The 21,406-nt window shown below is 37.0% G+C and overlaps 1 protein-coding gene and 1 pseudogene across 1 annotated transcript; both read right to left on the reverse strand.

Moving 5' to 3' along the window:
• Positions 1 to 3,551: 3,551 nt before the first annotated feature.
• On the reverse strand, positions 3,552 to 10,377 carry LOC137712229 (short-chain dehydrogenase TIC 32, chloroplastic-like; annotated as a pseudogene).
• Positions 10,378 to 16,765: 6,388 nt separating this feature from the next.
• On the reverse strand, positions 16,766 to 19,939 carry LOC137713000 (aquaporin PIP1-3). Its single transcript, XM_068452227.2, has 4 exons — positions 19,009 to 19,939; positions 18,297 to 18,592; positions 17,111 to 17,251; positions 16,766 to 17,018 (listed from the first exon to the last, which is right to left on the reverse strand). Exons 1-4 carry the CDS (start codon positions 19,334 to 19,336, stop codon positions 16,923 to 16,925), a joined length of 861 nt encoding a protein of 286 aa, XP_068308328.2. The 5' UTR covers positions 19,337 to 19,939; the 3' UTR covers positions 16,766 to 16,922.
• Between the last annotated feature and the right edge of the window lie 1,467 nt (positions 19,940 to 21,406).

Below are 21,406 nucleotides of genomic sequence, written 5' to 3' on the forward strand. Positions count from 1 at the left end.
TTGGCCCTTACAGAAGGATATATGATTCTAGAAACAAATAAAATGATAAATTAATAATAAAATATTAATAAATATAGATAAAATAATATAATATTTGAGTTAGATAATTATCCAACTTTTTAGTCCGACACTGCATCAAACGCTTTACTAAACTAGTGCAGCTTAATCTAGTCTAAGCTAGTCCAGCTTAATCGTTGAAGCTAATCTAGTCCGAGACAGTCCGGTGCAACAAACGCACCACTATAGTCCTATCCGTCGCTCTCTTCCCCTTGGTTCTTGCTCGCTTTTGTTTCTTAATTTTAGTTTTATATAGGGGTGTGATATTCACACATCTCATTTTACTTTTCACACACCTTTTTAATTTTCGGCCGTCGGATCAGATGAATTGAAGAAAATCAACGGATAGAAATTAACAAGGGGTGTGTAAGAAGTAAAATGAGGTGTGTGGATAGCACACCCCTCTATATATTATTTGTTTATATTTTTTAAGAGTAAAATGGGATGTGTGGATAGCACACTCTTTTATATATTATTTGTTTATATTTTTTAAGAGACAATTTTATAATTTTATATGTACGCATATATTAAAGGAAAATTAATGAAAATAACTTGAAACTTTGAGTTTTAACGATAAGGACAAAATAAAGCATAAAGTGAATAGTACCATGATTGACTTTTTAATGTAAAAATATATTTTTTCATTAAAGTGAATAGTATCGTTAAAATTCTCATATATTAAAAGTTATTTTGAGAATAATAGTGAGTGGAAAATAACATTTTAATCTTTTAACTTTTTAAAGTGGGTGGGATAATAATGTAGATGAGGAAATAAGAGAATGAAATGGATCTAGTAGCTCTCGTAGAAAGTTAAAGAAAAAGCTTCTTGCGGAAAGGACGAAAAATCAAACGCATTTTTTTATGGGGCAGTTTGATCCAGGTCCAAAAAATTCACCTGTTTTCGGATTGGGTCCAATTTTATTTGATTTTTTATTACATCTATTTTGCCCCTTGAAAATAAAAAATATTTAAATTTTTTATTTTTGAATTAAAAAAATTTAAAATTTGAATATTCAAATACCTTTATCTACCCATTTTCTAATTAAAAACATTTTAAAAACACATTACACCCAATCTTATAAGTTTATCAAAAATTAAAAGAAACGTTGTCGAGGTACATAAAAAATTTGTGATGTAGGTAGATAATATTAATTAATATATGATATAGGTAGACTATGGATAAAAACCTATCGTATAGATAGATAACACGAAATAATATGTGATATAGATAGACTAATGAGCAAAAACATATCGTATAGGTAGATAAAATACAATTAATCTATAACACAGATAGAATAAACAAAATATACAAATAGATTCATTACAGAAATATATAATACATGTAGATGAACAAAATATACAACATCTATCTTGTGGTTCTGTATTTTGAAGATGGGCTATGGACACGAGTTTTCCTCTACATAATCTTGTGTGATGTTATCGATTTCCACATAACTAGGATCTTCTTTGTTTTGGTTATAGAAAGGGTGAAACTTTTTTTTTTTTTTGCTCGTTCTAGTTTCTATATGCTAGATCCCAACAATGTACATTTTATACATCTTGACAACCACTATACTTGAATTTCATAAGGCGAATGAGTTGGTTTAGTATCCTGGATGTTGACTCGGATCCATCTGCCTGGTTTGGAATTTGTTCAGCCCGAAGTTACTGGTTGTTTCAGTGTTGACAAGTTTTATTGTTTCTGATTTTAGAGTAGTTGAGTCTCTGTTACATTAGGCTTGGCCTTTTCATTCCTTTTGAATTGAGACATTCTTATCGAGCAGGATGTTGGTTTCAATTTCCTTACGCCTGTGGGCTGTGGCTGTTTAATTTATCCTGGGAAGAGAACATTTTTCTGGAAATTTTAAAACTTGAAAGAAGAGGACTGAACAAGAAGGAAGGGGATCAGAGAACACAGCAGAAATTGTATACGGGAGTTATGGAAGAAGAGATATACTTTAAAATTAATTCTACAAGTAGGGGATTATTTAAAGATAAATAATTAATTTCATAATACAAGTAAATCTAGAATTAAAGGATAATGTTAATAGAGGGGTAATTTTGACAAAAGAAATGAAAATAAAATGACGTGGACAATGAGTCACTGGACTTAAATCAATAATTAAATAAAATTGGATTATATCTAGTAATTGCTTACAAATTTGGACTTATTTCAAGTTTCCCTTTTTTTAATTTAGTTTGGCCAAAGAACCCTTGAAGGTGCTTATAGGTCATAAGCCTTCGGTAAGGAAATTAAATTATGTAACGGTAAAAGGCACTTGCATTTTCCAATAGATTTTTAGTTTGACGACCAATCTATTGTTCCCAACTAGTCTGGATCAGTCAGGCTCAAGCTGAAATTCTATAGCTTCTTTGCCAATTCTGCATTTTCAGCCATAGAGTTTCGGATATCCTTTGTTCGACTAGTTTCAAATGACTTTGGAGTCAACGCATATTGCGAGAGAGCGAAACCGGGAAGAAAGGGATATGAGGGGTCACAAGTCGTGATTTGTGATTTCGATATCATTTCATTTTTCTCATTCCTTAATATAAATATATCGTTGTATATAAAGAAATTTGGTTTTTCCCTTGATTTTAAATTTACCAACTTGAGGTTTTGATACAAACACAGAAATTTTTGCACTTTCAATGCAAAAAAAACAGCAGAACTGTGGAAAAACGAAGGAGAAAGATTAAAACTTTCTTCCAGATTCAAGCACAATAATCAGTGGCAGCAAAACACTGCAAGTTATAAAGCAAAAATGCAGAAGAAAGTGTAGACAATATAGACAAAAAAGGAGAAACACAACCTTTCTTCCATGGATAGTCAAAACACTCTAGTCCCAGAAAAATATCCTCCCGACTTTTCAAACAACTAAGGAAAAAAAAAATAAAAAATCAACTAGGCTAAATGCTGAACGGGTTTAGATCCACTTTCCAATTTTTTCCTACTGGCTGCCTCAAATCTTTTGTGAAAATTTTTATTTGAACCCATTGTGTATACGCTGATGCATGCAATGTTCCTTCTTCAATTAATATGGGATTCATTCTCAACATCACTACTTAAATGTCAATGTGTGTAGTCAATCCTAAGGAAAAAGTTGTTGCTGTTTATGTCCTAAATTTACAGGATTCAAACTGAAATCACAAAGCTTCTTTGCCAATTCGGCATTGTTAGCTTGAGAGCTCAGATCGGTTTTGTTGCTGTCCACGGTACATTCACCGTTGAAATCCTTAATATAATGATGCAAAGCCACGGAACATTCAGTTGCTGCTCCCTACAGGTCATGCCAAATATATGAAAAGACAACCAAAATGCAATGAAGCTGGTTCAGCATATCTTGTAAGGATTGGCTGATGGTAACATGCCCGATAACTAAATTTTAAAGACAATTGAGTACAAATCTGAACTTTAGTCTGAATCCAGTATCTGATTACAGCTTGCAATTTGACAATTTTATTTATCGACACAACAAAAAGAACATTAACTCCTGCTACTCTGGATTGGTCAAACTCAAGCTAAAATCCCAGAGTTTTGCAGCCAAATCTGCATCTTTTGCCTGAGAGCTCGGTTTGGCGATGTTGCAGTCTACAAAGTATTTGCCCCCTATTCCCTTTACTTGTCGATGGAGCGCCACAAAGCATGTGGTTGCCGCACCCTACAAGTACGGCCATGTTCAATGAAATAATTTTAACCATAGATGATATAAAATGTTATTACATGTGTGGTTTGTGCCTGAAAAATAAAATTAGCTGCCATTGTTGGTATTTTACAGTTTACTAACTCAATACCAAAATATGTGGGTGATAAGTTTACAAACTCTATCACACCTCTTTCACTTTGCACTCTCAAATAAAATTGGACAAAGAAAGAAATAGAGAAAGGAGGGAAGCAACAAGCTTTGGCAAAACACTTGGACTTTGATATATGAAAAAGGTTTACAAACTATTGGAATAAGAAAGCTTACAAGCTTCTTCACAATTGGAAGTGGGATTTGGATGGGATGATTTACAATGCTTGAGAACTTGGGTATTTATAGCAAACCAAATGATTAAACTAAAATTATTTATTACCACACAAAACACATTAAATGCACCTAATAATTTTTATTCAACCATACCTAACATTGCCTAACTTTCCATGCCTAACTTTGACATTGATTTTCAACAATAGCTAGTAGCAACCTTTTTTTGATTTGAATTTCCAACACACCTCCTCAAATCAAAACGCCTTCATTCCTAGCATTTCACGCAGTAGCCGGAATGTTTCAATTGGCAATGGCTTTGTGAAGATGTCTGCCACTTGTTCCTTGGTGTGACAGTAGACAAGTTCAATTGTCTTTTGCTTCACATGGTCCCTTAGAAAATGGAACCTGGTATCAATGTGCTTGCTCCTTCCATGTTGAACAGGATTCTTTGCAAGTTTGATTGCAGACACGTTATCTACGTGAATCACAGTCGATTCCACTTGTGGATGACACACTGACTTCAACAGATTTCTTAACCAAATTGCCTCACACACGGTTGAGGCTACAGCAACATACTCGGCTTCACATGATGACAAAGCAACAATTGATTGCTTCTTTGAAGTCCATGAGAAAGTTGTTGATCCTAGAAAAAACACATAGCCAGTTGTGCTTTTCCTTTCATCTTGGTCACCTCCCCAATCACTATCTGAATAACCAAATAATTTTGCATCTTCACCAAAATTATAAAATAGACCATAGTTTAGAGTACCTCTTATGAACCTCAAAATTCTCTTGGCGGCCAGCCAATGAGACTCCCTTGGTGTTTCCATGTATCGACTCACGAGTCCAACACCATAAACTATATCAGGTCTTGTGATTGTAAGGTACCTTAGGCTTCCAACGAGGCTTTTGTACACTGTTGAGTTTACAAACTCACCCTCTCCTCCTTTGGACAGCTTCAATCCAGTTGCGACTGGGGTATTGACAGTGTTGCACTTGTCCATATTGAACTTCTTCAATATGTCTCTCATGTACCTTTGTTGAGAGATGTAGATACCATCACTTTCTTGCTTCACTTCTATGCCAAGAAAGTATGACATTAATCCATTGTCAGTCATCTCGAATTCACTGAACATGGATTGCTTGAACTCATGGAACATTGCCTCATTGTTTCCTGTAAACAATAAATCATCTACATAGAGACAAATAATTAAGAACTCCCGTTTTTCACCATTCTTCATGTAAACTGAATGCTCGTATGGACATTTCTGAAATCCATTTTGGTGAAGGTAGTTGTCGATCCTTGAGTTCCAAGCTCGTGGTGCTTGCTTGAGGCCGTACAAAGCCTTCTTCAAACGATACACCTTATCTTCTTCTCCTTGTACTTGGAAGCCTTCCGGTTGTTCCACGTACACTTCTTCCTCAAGTACTCCATTAAGGAAGGCTGACTTGACATCTAGTTGATAAATTTTCCATTTATGATGTGCGGCAAGAGAGATTAGCAATCTTACCGTGTCAAGTCTCGCAACTGGAGCATAGACTTCATCATAGTCCACTCCATACTTCTGTTTGTAGCCCTTTGCTACAAGCCTTGATTTGTATCGATCCACACTCCCATCTGCAGTGCGTTTGATCTTGTAAACCCACTTGACACCAATAGCCTTCTGATTTGGTGGGAGCTTTGTCAGCTCCCAAGTGTCATTCTTCTCGATGGCATGGATCTCTTCTTCCATGGCTTTCTTCCAACAATCTTCTTCCACAGCTTCATTGAATGAGAAAGGCTCGTGGTCTGCATACAAGCAGAAAAGGTTGGTTTCTTCTTCTTCTTCTTGTCCATAAATCTCTGTGAGACTCCTTAACCTCACTGGAGTTGAGGAGCTGCTTTCCTCACTAGATGTAGGACCACTCCTTGCAATTCTGTGCACTGGAGTTGTTGTGATTGTTTGAGCAGGCTGTTGCTCAATCGGTAGTACAACTTCTGGTTCTTCAAAATCAGTGGAGACGATCTTCTCTTTACTGACTTCTTTGTTGTTCCACGTCCATGTCTCTTCCTCACTGAAGATGACATCTCTACTAACCACTAGTTTGCCAGTTAGTGGGTTGTAGAGCTTGTATGCCTTGGACTCTTCACTATAGCCCACAAACACACACTTCTCACCTCTATCATCAAGTTTCCTCCTCTTGGCTTCTGGAACTTGAGCATATGCAACACACCCAAAAATTCTTAGGTGTGTAACATTCGGCTTGTATCCACTCCAAGCCTCTTGTGGTGTCATCCTCTTGACACTCTTTGTTGGACATCGATTCAACAAATAAATCGAACAAGCTACAGCTTCTGCCCATAACTCTTTTGGCAAATTCTTCTCCTTAAGCATGGACCTTGTCATGTCAAGGATGGTTCGATTCTTTCTTTCGGCTATCCCATTTTGCTGTGGGGTATAGGCAGCAGTAAGTTGATGCCTAATTCCTTGCTCCTTGCAGTATGCTTGGAAAGCATTGGAGGTGTACTCTCCACCTCTATCTGATCTCACAGCCACAAGCTTGTGGTTACTTTTGCCTCTGTGAGTGCCTTGAACTCCTTGAAAATTTTTAGGGCAGCTGACTTCTCCTTGAGAAAATAGACCCAAGTCTTTCTACTGAAATCATCAATGAAGGTAATAAAATACCTATTACCTCCATAAGACATGGGATCCAATGGACCACATATATCTGTGTGCACCAACTGCAGTGGTGCCTTTGCTCTCCATGTATCACCAACAGGGAACGATAGTCGTGCTTGCTTGCCAAGCACACAACCTTCACATACTTGGCGTGTGGCTTCAATCTGGGGTAGACCACGAACCATTCCTCCACTTGACAGCAACTTTAGGCCATTGAAATTAAGATGGCCAAATCGAAGATGCCATTTCCATGACTCATCTTCCATTACACCGATGTTGCAGCTTCCAATCTTTGTGTTCAAATTCAACGGAAACATCCGGTTCTTTGACATTCGAACACGTGCAATAAGCTTTCTCCTTGCATTCCTGAGAGTGAGAAGCATGTCTCCATATGTATAATGTACCCTTTCTGGAGCAGTTGACCAATGCTCAGAATGTTGCTCTTCATACCTGGTATGTAGTAGGTATCGGAGATGTATTCTTCTCTTCCATCCTTCTGGATGATCTTGATCTTCCCTTTGCCTTCAACTGGCAACTTTGAGGAGTCACCAAGACTTACAGATCCATAGGCCCCTTCTTTGAGTTCGGCAAAAAACTCCTTCTTTCCACACATGTGATTGCTTGCACCAGAGTCCAAATACCAAACATCTTGTTGGCTTCTGGAATCATGGTGTGCTAGTAAGACTGTAAGTTCTTCATCAGTATTTCCACTTGATTCTGCCATGTTGACATGCTCACCATTTTTATGTGAACATTCATTGGCATAATGTCCATATTGCTTACAGTTGTGACACTGGATATGCGCCTTTCCTCAAGTAGATCTCCACTCCTGAGACTGACCTTGATTTTGTGCATAGCCTCGACCTCTTCCTCGGGCTCGTCCTCGGCTACGGTTGGATGAGCTCCCACGACATGAGTTCCACTGCCCACGACCTTTATTTGGTTTGTCAATATTCAACTTTGACTCCAAAGCTTGCTCTAGCGTTGTGGGGCTTGCATTCTTCTGAATGCGTTGCTCGTGAACTAGGAGGGATCCTAGTAGCTCTTCTGCGCTCATCACCTCCAAATCCTTGGATTCCTCAATGGCAGTCACCACATGCTCAAACTTAGATGTGAGTGACCGGAGTATCTTCTCCACAACTCGTACTTCATTGAGTCTCTCGCCATTTCTCCTCATCTGATTTACTATCACAATGAGCCTTGAGTGATAGTCGGAGATGCTCTCCCCTTCATTCATATGAGCAGTTTCAAAATCTGCTCGAAGTGATTGTAACCTCACTTTCTTGACTCGATCTACTCCTTTGTAGATTGTACTGAGTGTATCCCATACTTGCTTGCTCGTTGTTGCTTCTGCAACCTTCTCGAACGTTGAATCTTCCAAACCCTGGTATAGAAGATACAGCGCCTTTTGGTCCTTCTTTCGTAAGTCCTTGAGAGTGTTCCTTTGATCCGCAGTATATACGGCTTCTTGCTCGGCAGTGGGTACAACATACCCACTACTGACAACTTCCCATAGCTCCTGTGATCCAAACAATGCTTTGAATTGGATGCACCATCTTTCATAATTTTCTTTCTTCAATGTGGGAACTTGGAGTTGCACTAAGTTGGACGCCATAACTGCTGCACCTGCCAGAATGGTATTCTGGCTCTGATACCAATTGTTGGTATTTTACAGTTTACTAACTCAATACCAAAATATGTGGGTGATAAGTTTACAAACTCTATCACACCTCTTTCACTTTGCACTCTCAAATAAAATTGGACAAAGAAAGAAATAGAGAAAGGAGGGAAGCAACAAGCTTTAGCAAAACACTTGGACTTTGATATATGAAAAAGGTTTACAAACTATTGGAATAAGAAAGCTTACAAGCTTCTTCACAATTGGAAGTGGGATTTGGATGAGATGATTTACAATGCTTGAGAACTTGGGTATTTATAGCAAACCAAATGATTAAACTAAAATTATTTATTACCACACAAAACACATTAAATGCACCTAATAATTTTTATTCAACCATACCTAACATTGCCTAACTTTCCATGCCTAACTTTGACATTGATTTTCAACAATAGCTAGTAGCAACCTTTTTTTGATTTGAATTTCCAACAGCCATATAGTACATAAATAGTTCAAAGTAAAAGAAGTACGTGCTCAACTGTTTTGGATACCAATATTCCCAGCACCTTAAGCAGACCTGTGTCAAGCCAAAGGGAACATAAATTGATCAGTCGAAAACCAGACAAAAGTTTCACTGTCGAGAACATTCAAAAGTGATCACAGTTGTAGAGTATAGGAGCTGAAACTTACACCGTAAAAAGCAATCATAGCGCATAAAATTAGCTGTTACCTCTGCCCCTTCATCCTGTTTAGTTTGTTTCGAAAATAAGTTACCGTATCAATCAAGAATCATTTTAAAGTGCATTAACAACTTATATGAATATATATGCTGAAATAAAAGACATAATGATTGATGATTTTAAGGAATTCAATACCTTCAGACGCCTTGTAAGCTCATTAGCATGCAATATGTTAGTAAACTTGGATTGTCCATAAGCATAATATTTCTGGTATCTAAAAATTAGCAAGTAAAGAGGGCAGATTGTTGATCATTATCTAACATATACCTCTAAGGCTCGAACAATTAAACAAAAAAAAACAGATGCCAACTTATTAAACCAGCAAATATATACCCTAAATGCTTCAAAATGATGCTGCATATACAAAAGTATACCTTGAGTCGTCACTAATTTTGTCAAAACAAAATCCATCACTGTATATATATCGATGACCTAGTGATGATACATTAGCAATTCTTACCGCTGTTTTTCTTTCTCGCGATGTGGTTTTCATGGTCTCCAACAAAAGATTTGTGAGGAGAAAATGACCTACACATTGGATGGTTTTAGTAATAATATTAAATAATGAAAGAAATTTTGTTAAAAACTTGATCCATTGGCCTCTGGGAAAAAATTCATTAGACATGTTAGGGAGCGTACCTAAATGGTTAGTTGCGAAATGGAGTTCTATGTTGTCTTTGGAGAGCTTGAATGGAGTAGCCATAATCCCTGCATTATTACTTCCAACCGAAATGAGAGAGTGTTAATACTTCATCGTCATAGTATAAAATAAACAACTGTTTAGTTCTGCCTATACGACGGTGAGATCTCTGTCCTTATTAAAAAAATAAAGAGAAACTGGTTGGAATCGCAGTAATAAGAATGAAAATGTTGCTTATCTTACGTAAGGATGTTCTATGGAAGGCCGGAGGAAGTATAATCAGTTGCAAATTTTCTTACAGATGCCAATGAGCTGAGGTCTAACTCCATGACACCGATCTTAGCATTGGGAACTTCTTTAAGAATAGCTTCTTTGATGTTCGACCCAGCTTCCATATTCCTTACTGCCATAACAACATGGACACGGCACAATGCAAGAACACACGATGTCTTTACGCCAATACCACTTGAAGCTCCTGAAATAAACAAAGTTCACACACACTAAAGTATTTAGCAACCTTACAACCTTAGTTTGAGAGACACAGGCAATGAAGTTAATTATATAAAGCTTAAAGAAGAACATGACCTGTAACAATGGCGGTAAGACCGCTTCCGTCAATCCCTTGAGTAACTTTCTCTGCGGTGGAAGAGACAGAGAATCCAGATTCTCCTTTCTTGCTAAATATCCCACCCATTGATTCTGCAGACGATGATATGAAGTAATAATTTGCAACACAGATGATGGAGTTCTTTTTCCTTGAATTATTTTCAATGGGATTTGGACTTACAGCGAATGTCAAAGACAAAACTATGGTTGGTGTGCCTCAATAGTTATAGATGCCAAATTTAATTTAAATAATTTTATCTAATTGATTGTTTAGCCAGCCTAAGCAATATTGTTTGTCATGTTGTTCTACTATTTAAAAAGAAGAGATTCATTTTTATTACGAGCTATATTATTACTTTAATCTACATTAAGAGATTCTTGAGGTGTTTCCAAACCCTTTTCAGTTTAAGGGCAGCTCGCCCTGTTGAAGTACCACAAAGGCTTTCTAGGCTTACACCGTTGTCTTAGCAGTGTTATCGAGTGTATACAATTATGTATCTAATATCTCTCATCATTAATAGATGGCAATGCAAATAATTTAATTTAAAAATAACCAAGGAAATCAGAAGAAAAACTAAGGGATTAATAAGAAAGCAGCTTATATCTATGCTGACGGCTTTCCTACAAGCCAACAAGGCTCCGGCCATAGCCTATATAAGTTTTACTTGATCATTCAACATTTTAGGTTCAACTAAGTCTCGAACCATTGTTGCCAAATATGGAGTACGGTTTGTTGCCAAATACAGAGTACGGTTCGAGTTCGTGATTTGTTTGGGTACGGAATTCCCTAGTAACTACAGTATCATTCGTTATAGAGTACACATAGACAATATGATATTCAGTTTGATTCGTTAAATATATAAATAGTTTGATTGTAAAAACATTTATAATTATACATTTTGCAACTATTATTTATTATAAGGAATTATTTGTGTTTTATGGAATTGATTATTTGTAAGCAATTATTTTTTTACAAATGAAAGACAATTAATTTACTTAACTGTTTAAACAAAATATAATAGGGAGATCAAATTTTTAAACCAAATTGGCAAATCAAATGATGTGTCACTAATAGAAAATAATCCAATTATCAACATCCATATCATCTGTTTTATAAAAAATTGGTTAAAAAGTTTAGGTAATATTAGGGAGACCAAATTTTAAAACCAAATTGTATAAACCAGATGATGTGTTTTAGACATGGCAATTAATTCCTCAACCCACTAACACGACACGAAAACGACACCAAAATAACGGGTTTCAAATCAACATAACAACTAATCATGTCATTATCAGGTCACTCGTTAAAAACTCATTAATAACAGGTCATTAACAGGTTTACACAAGTTACCATCAGTAACCCATTTCGACCGATTAAGAAAAAAAATTATTGATGATTTTAGAGTTAAACTACTAAAAAAGCTTACTATAGTGTATATTTGGACATTAAATATGTATTGTTGTATTATTATTCTATATAAGTAAAAAAAAAAAATGGAAATTGACATAAATAGGCCATTTTCTTAATCTTTGGACCAAAATAGGACAAACCAGCCATGCACACCATGCATAAAAGTGAAATGATGAAAATACCCACATATAAATTGTAAAAACTCACAGCTCATTATGCCATTTTTCAATTTCAAATTTGGGGGAGGGAGAGCTGTGAGCTGTGTGGGCTTTTGGGTTGAGCTCAAATGTGTGAGGTTTGATTTCGAAGAGAATGAAATTGAGAGAGAGATGAGAGGAGCGAGCTGGGTTTTGTGTTGAGCTCATAGCTTTAATTTCAAACACAGGGATGTCAAGAGAAAAGTGAAAAGAGTGAGGTCGGGGTTTTTTGGGTTTGAGGTTAGATCTGTGAACTTTGTGTATTATTCTTCGATAACCAAATACAATAGATTATTCCATACTTAAAGATAGAACATTTGTGCCATATTTTTTGTTTTGGCCGGAAAGTTCTATTTTTTCCTATGATTGAAGCTTCGGCAGGCATAGCAAGGTAGGGTGTTTAGTTCCAAGTTTTTATATTAATAATTTATGGAATAAATGGGTTGTTTCTAAGATGAACTAATACTTAAAAGTTAAATTAGGGTTTGTGTTTCATGTTGGGGCCTATGGGTTGTGGAAAAAAACATTACCTTTTGACATGCTAGAATATTGGGTATGTTCCAATTTCTGTTTCAAGTGTCCAATTACAGAAATTTGTGAAAAAATTTCCATTATGTGCATATGGCGTGCATAGTGTGCAAGGCTATAACTTAATATGAGAAGCAAGAATGTTCTAAGGCTGGAGTAAGGTGGATCAGAATACGAATACCTTTGAAGTCCGGTCATGGACTCAACATGCTCCGCTGCAAAGCTAAATACACAGAGCAGCGATGCCACCATCATCTTGTTCCAGAATAAGTGGGCGAAGTCTGCATCGTTAAGATTGCCCATGCTTGTACATTTCCACCTCTCACGGTGATGCACAAATTTGGTTCTAACACCTCAAAAGTCCAGTAATTGATCAATAGCTTTGGACTCATCGAGCTGCATAAATGAATCAGCGATGCCACCATCATCCAGTTCTATATAAGTGGGCTAAGTCCGTCGACTTTGTTGAGATTGATCATTCTTGTTCGGAAATATACAAAAACCTGATCTAGTATGGAGTCAATAAGGTTTCTATATTCTTTGAAATTCCTACAATCTAGGGATTTGGCTTGCGCCGCAAGTAATCACACTCCTAAGACAATGCAATATTTACTAAGGGTGGGCAAACGGGGTGGGTTATAGGGATTCGGGGCTGGTTCGGGGTTGGTCCAAATAATTTATAAAGAAAATGGGGCGGGGCGAGGCGGGTTCAAGTAAATAGTGGGGTGGGGTGGATCCAATTTTGAATACAAGGGCCCCCAGCCCAGACCGTATCACACACATACAATTCACACGGGTCTTCTCACTAACTCAATTCTCACTTTCATGATCTTTCTCATGAACCCAAACTAAATCTCCTCAACCCTCCCTCTCGAATCTATATAGTCGATAGTCAAGTTCTTCTGCTGGTCCATGGATCCAGGTGATGAGTTTCCAGCCTCCTCGTTTGATATATTCTTTAAATGTAAGTACTAAGTCATTTGCAGCCGCTGCCGCCGCCTCCTCCTCCTCCTTCTATTGCTTCAACCTCAGTACTCCATCGAACCTCTGACCTCACCACCTCCTAGGCCCTTGTTTCTCTTCTTCTCGCCACCCAATTTCAGTTTTATTTTATGAATTCGAATTTGGGGATTTAGGAATTAGGGGTTAATTTCCTAAATTATTCGAATGAGGGATTCAATATTGCTATTTGTGTGTTGTGGCTTTGTGGATTATCAAATGGACCATTTGTTTTCAATTGATTTTTGTATGATTTTATTTTTCGTTAATTCTGTGGTTGGGGCCTGTGAAATGCTTGAAAAGTGTTAGATTTGTTTTGGATTTGTGCGTTTCATTTCACCTATTGGATTTCTTTTGGTTTGGGGCCTGGGAAATTCTTGAAACTTAAAATGGTTATTAACAGGAAAAAAATAAAATAAAAGACCCATGGGCCCATAGGAAAAGACCCGTTTCAGCCCATTTTAAATAGGCCGAGTTAGGTACGGTTTCAAATTTGAAACACCCACCACCCGCCTCACCCCACCCCGTTGCATTTACAAACAGGTTTGGTCTGGTCCCTCTAATTTTGGGCCTGGCCTAGCCCGTGCCGACCCCTAATATTTATTTTTAGATATCCTCTAGGATTCTTCCGGTTTAGCATGGATTCTATATCCAAAAAGGCCTTTCTCTTGACTAATATAAGTACAACCCTTTAGGGTTCAATTATGGTAGCGCAATTATAACATATTTTATTTCGTTGCCTACTGGTTGTATCTTATCAATTGCTTACTAACTTGACTGTCGGAGAGTTTTTGCCCGGCACCCCACTAGTTCCAAGGTTACTTTGTGGTTATTTGCTATTTTACGAGTAATGGAGTCTGGGCATTTCCACTCCACGCGGTGGTGCGTGAATTTAGGTCCAACAATTTCTCTCTCTCTCTCTCTCTCTCTCTCTCTCTCTCTCTCCAACGACTTATGCAATTATCCTTTTTTTTTTTTGTTTTTGTTTTGTCAATTTTAGCTTTTAAATCTTAAGATAAAAATTTGTAGGATTAATCCATGTGGCACCAAATGATTGGATAGTTGGAACATACTTGTGTGCCACATCAGCAAATTGATGTAAAACTTGACGGGAAGCTAATGGAAGGACCAAATGGATTTGTGAAACTCATTTTCTGGGACCAAATCCTGATAAAACCCTATTAACATTATAATTGATAGTTAAATTTGTACTTCTGAGAACTTTTTTTTTAAGTGGAATAATAAATTGGTATCGAACTTGACATATATGAGGTTCAAACCTAATATTTATCAATTGCAAATGAAGAAAAAATATCACTAAATCATAGTACTAAATAACTATATACTTCTAAAAATTTAAACCAACTGTGCCATTATCATGAAACACAGTTAATAATTGTATTATCTTCAAGTTTGGAAAAACTGAAGCAATTAACAATTATGCGTGTTAGAAGTAGTGGATTGCCTTAATAGGTATGGTTTGCTTTTTTAACCCACTGCATCACAGGTTTAGATCTTCGCCAAATTCTAGTGTAATTTAAAATAGTAATATCCCTAATCGTGTTCTTGTCAAATTCCCCAAGTGTGCTGTGTTCATTTCGAAATGATCCTGCCCTTGAACACAAATACTTCCTAATACTGTATTTGAAGCAGTTCGAATTCCTTATGATCTGCAACTGAAAAAAGTTCTTGCTAATGGTAAAAAAGGAGTTTTGAAAAGCTCACTACTTTTTAGCCTTTAATGCGCCCTACAGGAGATTTCTACCAACGCGATTTTTTCTAATAAACGCCTGTCCAATTCAAAAAAGTTTCTCTCACCCAGCAGCTATTTCTTACTGTCACCCCCAGATAGTGATCTAGTCTCTCGTGGGGTAATATGTTACTTAAAAGAGAAAACCTGAGGCTAAGGGTACGTGAGCTTCAAAGCTGGAATTTCTGAGTCTATATACATATATTGAGAATAATTGAGAGCAATGAGATTAGAGTGAATTAAGAGGAACAGCCTATTTTATCTTCATTTGTAATCTTGTTTACTTTGATATTGGATCACTCAGAAGTGAGCCTAACTTACGGTTAACCTCATTATATCTTGTGTTTGTGGTTAGCCATCTTTAGGAAATATTTCCTAGCAGCACCGTTTTTCCTTTTAATCTAAATTATTGAGCCACTTAATATTATGGTCTAATAGTATTCCTCTTTACTTATAAGTGAGAGGTTTTAAGTTCGATTATCGCCAAAGACGAATTTGAACTACATTATTATGGCATGCCCATTGTAAAGCTTGGTCCACTCCAACCTAGACCTGTAAACGGGTCGGGTTTATTGGGTGTGGGTCGGATTTGACCCGACCCGTTAATTTAATGGATCATCCGAACCCAACCCATTAAGTTAACGGACCACCCGAACCCAACCGGTAAACTAATAAGTCACCCGTTTCACCCATTTCACCTGTTAACAATTTTTTTGTTTTTGCATTTCATCCAAAAACAAGAAAAGATTGGTGCTTTCAGTTGTTTTCTTCTGCTACCTCAAAACCCAAGTCTCCCTTGCAGCTGACTCCATCACCGCCAACCAATATCTTCAATGCGATTCAAAACCCAAGTCCTTACCCTGTCCCGGTACGCTTTACTTCGTCCTCCAATTCTTATATCATTACAATATACATATATATACCTCTATATATATATGTATATTATATTTTTATTCATTTCAGTTCTTTGCTTGTAACACTGAGATTTGTACTCTCTCTACCGCAACAGCAAAAGTCTTAGCATTTCAGAGACACCCAAAAGATTTTACAGTGCAGAGAGAAATAAAGAGAGAGAGAGAGAGAGAGAGAGAGAGAGAGAGAGAGATTTGGGTTTTGAGGTTGAGGTTCCAGTGGAGTTCGATGTTGAGGACCTGAAGTCTGGGCAGAGTTCCCAGTTTTGAGTAAAGTTCTTGTTTTTGTTTTTTTGGTAGTCTTAGGTTTACGAAATTGGACAGAGTGAGGGTTTTCTATTAGGAATATTGAAATTACACAAGAGTCCTCAATAACGGGTGTTAACGAATAGTTAATGGGTTTCGCAGGTTCACTCAAAATGATCCGTTATTTAACGGGTTGATCCGTTAACCACCTGGCCTGTTTAGCACTCATCCGAATACTAATTTTAACGGATTGAATCGGATTAGGTTAACGGGTCGAGTTGAAAATACCTGGTCTACTCCAACCCACCCCTTGGTATATAGAAGATATCATTTGGTCAAAAGAAAAAAAAAAAAAAAAAAAAAAAAAATTATTGGAGAAGGACTTGGGTGGACCGGGGACTCTCCCACGGGCTAAGTTCAGTAATACATAAACCTTAACCCATAAAATAAATTCTACATTCAAAACATGTCACAGACTTCGAATACATGATTGATTAAGTTGTACTGCATACTGAATCAATTAAGGGGGCGAAGAAGACACCAAAAAGCGAGAATGGGACACTAATTAAAAAGTAGAGATGTTGAAGAAAATTAGCTCCTGGACTTGAAAGGAATGGCCCTGATGACTATCTGGTGGTAGATAGCAGCTAGAGCAGCACCAATGAATGGTCCAACCCAGAAGATCCACTGCAAACAGAATAGATTGTATACAAAACCATCATTAATAAACCGAAAACTCATCACGAAATTGCCTAATTAGTTTTGATTAATTCACTTACGTGGTCATCCCAAGCGTGCTCCTTGTTGTAGACAATGGCCGCTCCAAGACTCCTGGCAGGGTTGATGCCGGTTCCAGTGATGGGGATGGTGGCCAAGTGAACCAAGAACACTGCAAAACCAATGGGAAGCGGAGCCAAAATCTGCATACAGATATAAATACACTCCAAGTTAAATCACAGTCCAAACTCCAAAGGAATGATCTTTCTATCCACAAAGCTTCAGAGAATGATATAGTATTAACTTAGGCTAAACAAAATTAACAATTGTTCGAAAGTGTCATCATTTGGTCAACTCCTGGAATGAGCATAATTTGGACAACGATCCGATACGTATCGTGGGTATCGGATATTGACCCTCGTCCAAATTTAAAGTATTTGTGCAGCATAGGTAAGAGACCATACAAATTAGATTGCCAAGCACATGTATAATTTCTTGTTGCTATTCTTAAAAGGTAGGTCACATTGCCTAAACAAGGATTAATCTAACACCCGCTTTTCCATTTATACGCATATATACAAAGAAGGAGGATTCTCTTCCCTCGTAATCTTTCTCTCATTTCCTCTCCTCCCACTTGAATGGTCACGGTTAAACCACGTCAACATTTTATATTAATTTTTTCATAAAGATAATAAGACAAAAAGTAATATGTGAAATGATAGAAGGAAAAGGAATGGGAATAATAAAGGTGAGAATCCTACTTCTTATACAAAACCCACCAAACACCAGTGTGGGACTCACATGCACGTGAAACCTTCTGGGTAACAGCAGAATTTTCCACCTTAAAGGCACCAGAAACAAACAAAAGCAAGCACATGGCAAGCATCATTGTTTCCCAGGATTCACAGAACTGGAGAAATGACAGATTTTACAGTCCCAATGACTAGATCCAATAACAATTTCATCCATTTGGGCAGCTTGGATGGAATTATATACCCATTTAAACATAATCTCAGAAAAGCCAAATTCTGGAATGTACCAGCTCAAACAAGAATCACAAACAATTTAATCCAACAGACTATTAATTAACCAAAAGATTCGGCACCAGCTCAAAGAAGTACTAGTCCATGGAAAAAGTAATCAACTTCTAATTCAAATTAGCAAAACAATTAACAATTCTAGAAGCTTCAAAAGCATACATATAAGTCAGAGATGATAACAAAGATTAGTAAAAATAATAATACTTACAGGGACATGAGAGTCTCTGGCATTCCTCTTGGCATCAGTAGCGGAGAAGACAGTGTAAACAAGGACAAAAGTACCAACAATCTCAGCTCCAAGGCCATCACCCTTGGTGTAGCCATGGTTAACAAGGTTGGCTCCACCACCCAAAAGCTCATACTGGTTCTTCTGAAAGCCCTTCACAACAGCAGCACCAGCAATTGCACCAAGGGTCTGCATCACTATGTAGAAAACGGCTCTGGTAAGGGAGAGTTTCCTTGCCAGGAAGAGCCCAAAGGTCACTGCTGGGTTGATGTGCCCTCCTGGTACATGCAATTGAAAACACACAGATCTTGTCACAAAAAGTATTTTATCACAACATTTCAAGCATCAAAGGTAGCAAATCCAAACGTACAAAAAATTACCCTACAGTGAAAAAATGACGAAACCCATGAAATATACACCAACAGAAAGATGTTTTCCAGTGAAAGTTACCCAACTTCATGCAAAAAATTGAAAACTGAAGATATGGGAAGGGAGGAGAAGAAAAATAAAGAAAACCAATATCAAAGTAATTTGAAAAAAAACACAAAATATTTATCCAAAAAAAAAAAAAAAAAAAAGGGAAGAAATTCGACCCATGAAATGTACACCAAAAGAAAGCATTTTTTCAGTGAAAGTTACAAACTTTATGAAAAATATTGAAAACTGAAGAGATGGGAAGGGAGAAGGAACAGACCTGAGATACCAGCAGTGGAGTAAACAAGGGCAAAGATGGTCCCACCAAAGGCCCAAGCAATTCCTTGGATGCCCACAGAGGCACACTTGCTAGTAGTTCTATTGACACCCATGACAGTAAGGATGGTGATGTAAAGGAACAGGAAGGTGGCAATGAACTCAGCAATTCCAGCTCTGTAGAAGGACCAGGAGGTGAGCTCACCTGGCTCAAACAATAGAGCTGGTGGTGGCTCCTTGTAGTCCTTGTGTGTCTGTGCAGAGGTCCCAATGGGTTGCCTCTCTGGGAACTTGTTTGCTCCAAGCTTCACATCTTCTTCCTTGCCCTCCATGGCTGAGCTTTCTCTCTCTAGGTGGTCAGGTTTTACACTCAGAGCTAGGGTTTTGTGAGTTGCAAGAAAAGGCTGAGATATGAGGCGAACTTCTATGGCTGAGTTATAAGGCGAACTTTTATGGCTGAGATGGATAATATCAGTCTATTATTATTATTATTATTTATTTTTAACGAACGATATTTTTTATATTAAAATGGTATGCTTAGTGTTATAGTGAAATAATAATAAATAGTTTAAATTCGTTTTTTACGATAATTGAATCTAAAATCTTATACTTACAAGTAATAAGAAATATTATTTTTTAAAATAAAAAACATTATTTGTGGTAGTCCTTAATAAAACTAATGTAATTAGTGCTAATTAATGTTTAGAATAATATTAATGAAGTGGGCTTTAGAGATTTTGTTTAGGACAATATTAAGGAGAGGGTTATACAGATTCGGAGATGGTTCTGGAAGGGGCAGGACTTGCCGAAGGATTGCTGACACGTTGTGGTTGGTTTGTTTTTATGTTCTTATACTCTACAACAGTTTTCCTTAATTATTTATCTGGATTTGTGGGGCTTTTAGAAATTAAGGAATAGCTTCGGTTCGGTAATCCATACCAAAAATTGAATCAAACTAGTTTAAGAATTAAAAATCTGTATTGAAACCAAACCGTATTTTTTAGGTTTTCAAAAAGAGAATTATTATTGGAACTCTAAAAATCTCATTTTGCACTCCAAATTTTCTATAATTAGAAATAAAAATATATTTATGAGGAGTGTAGATTAAAACTTTTGGAATATTGATAGTAGTTCCCTTCAGAAATTCGAGAATCGAATTGGTTCAGTAAAAGCATATCGAAAAAGAAGAAGACAGGAGAAATTGCGGGAGGATTCCAAATAGCAGCAAGCTTGCAAATAAGAAACAACCATCAAATTTTTAAACTCTCAAATTCAACTCATCCCCTAATAATTTATCCCAAATTAAAACCCTCAATTTTGAAATACAACCCCCATTTGGAAATTAAGACCCAAATTCCCTTTCACAAATTCTTAAACCTTGAAATTTATCCCATGATCTTAGTAATTTATTCCAAATTAAAACCTTAAATTTAAAATTTATCCCCAATTTGAAATGAAGATCCTTAATTTCTCAATTTCATAATTCGTAGTTAGACTTACTTTGAAGGAGAGAGACAAGCGGGACAAAGTGGTGTTGGCTGGGTGCCGTCTAGAACAAGGAGAGAGACAATTGAAGGAGTGGTAGTGGTGATTGGGTTCAAGATAGAGAGAGAGAGAGAGAGAGAGAGAATTGACTCTTGTTGTGAGATTGTATCGTGTGGTATATTGTTGCTGGAGAAAAGGATAGAGAGAAACTGTCGGAGTCTAAGGAGAGAGACTGTCAGAGTTGAGAGAGAGAGAGAAAGATGGGTGAAGTTGTTGAGTCGAGAGAGAAGATGACAAGTTCTGAGGTGAGGTCGAGAGAGAGTTGAGTTTAATTCAATGGTTGAGAGTAAATCACAACTAATCTAACGACAAAAGGGTTAGCCCTTCAAAAATCTCATTCTACTCTTCACAAATGTATTTTTTTTTTTTAAATATAGACAGTTTGAAGTGCAAAATGAAAATTTAAAAGTGTCCATAACAATTTCCAATAAAAATTATACCTCGGTTTTCCCCAACTAATGTGTCTGTAATCTTTAAACACATACTGAGTTTTTTGGAATTTTTCGGTTCGGTTACCAAATGGTTCAATATAATGGGCTCGATATTCTTTCGAGTCTGTTTTGTTACGATTAAGATCGGGTTTGATTTTTTCGATCATTTTTCCAGCCCTATTTGGAAAGCTATTTCATCAGTTGTTCTGTTAAATTCATCTAGGTAGCGTTTGGTACGTGGGACGGGATGTAACGTAGTGGGAAGAGGCGTTCCGTCCCACATTTGGTGCGCCAAATTGACTGGGACACGTCATCCCATGGAATGAATTTTAGTCATTTTTTGATTCCACTTTACCCTCTGGAACGACTTGTTCTAGCCCATGGGACACAAAATTATAATTTTTTTGGACAACAATACCCCTCATC

The sequence above is a fragment of the Pyrus communis genome, chromosome 14 (assembly GCF_041283825.1).
Source record: "Pyrus communis isolate YQ-2024b chromosome 14, ASM4128382v1, whole genome shotgun sequence".
Taxonomy (NCBI): Eukaryota; Viridiplantae; Streptophyta; class Magnoliopsida; order Rosales; family Rosaceae; genus Pyrus; species Pyrus communis.

Bases quoted from the DNA above. Each gene is read 5' to 3' on its own strand.
- LOC137713000 (XM_068452227.2), bottom strand. From the start codon at position 19,336: ATGGAGGGCAAGGAAGAAGATGTGAAGCTTGGAGCAAACAAGTTCCCA. The intron at 17,252-18,296 runs GTAAGTATTATT...ATCTGTATGCAG, and splicing joins CCAGAGACTCTCATGTCCCT to ATTTTGGCTCCGCTTCCCAT. The intron at 17,019-17,110 runs GTAAGTGAATTA...TTCTGTTTGCAG, and splicing joins AGCACGCTTGGGATGACCAC to TGGATCTTCTGGGTTGGACC.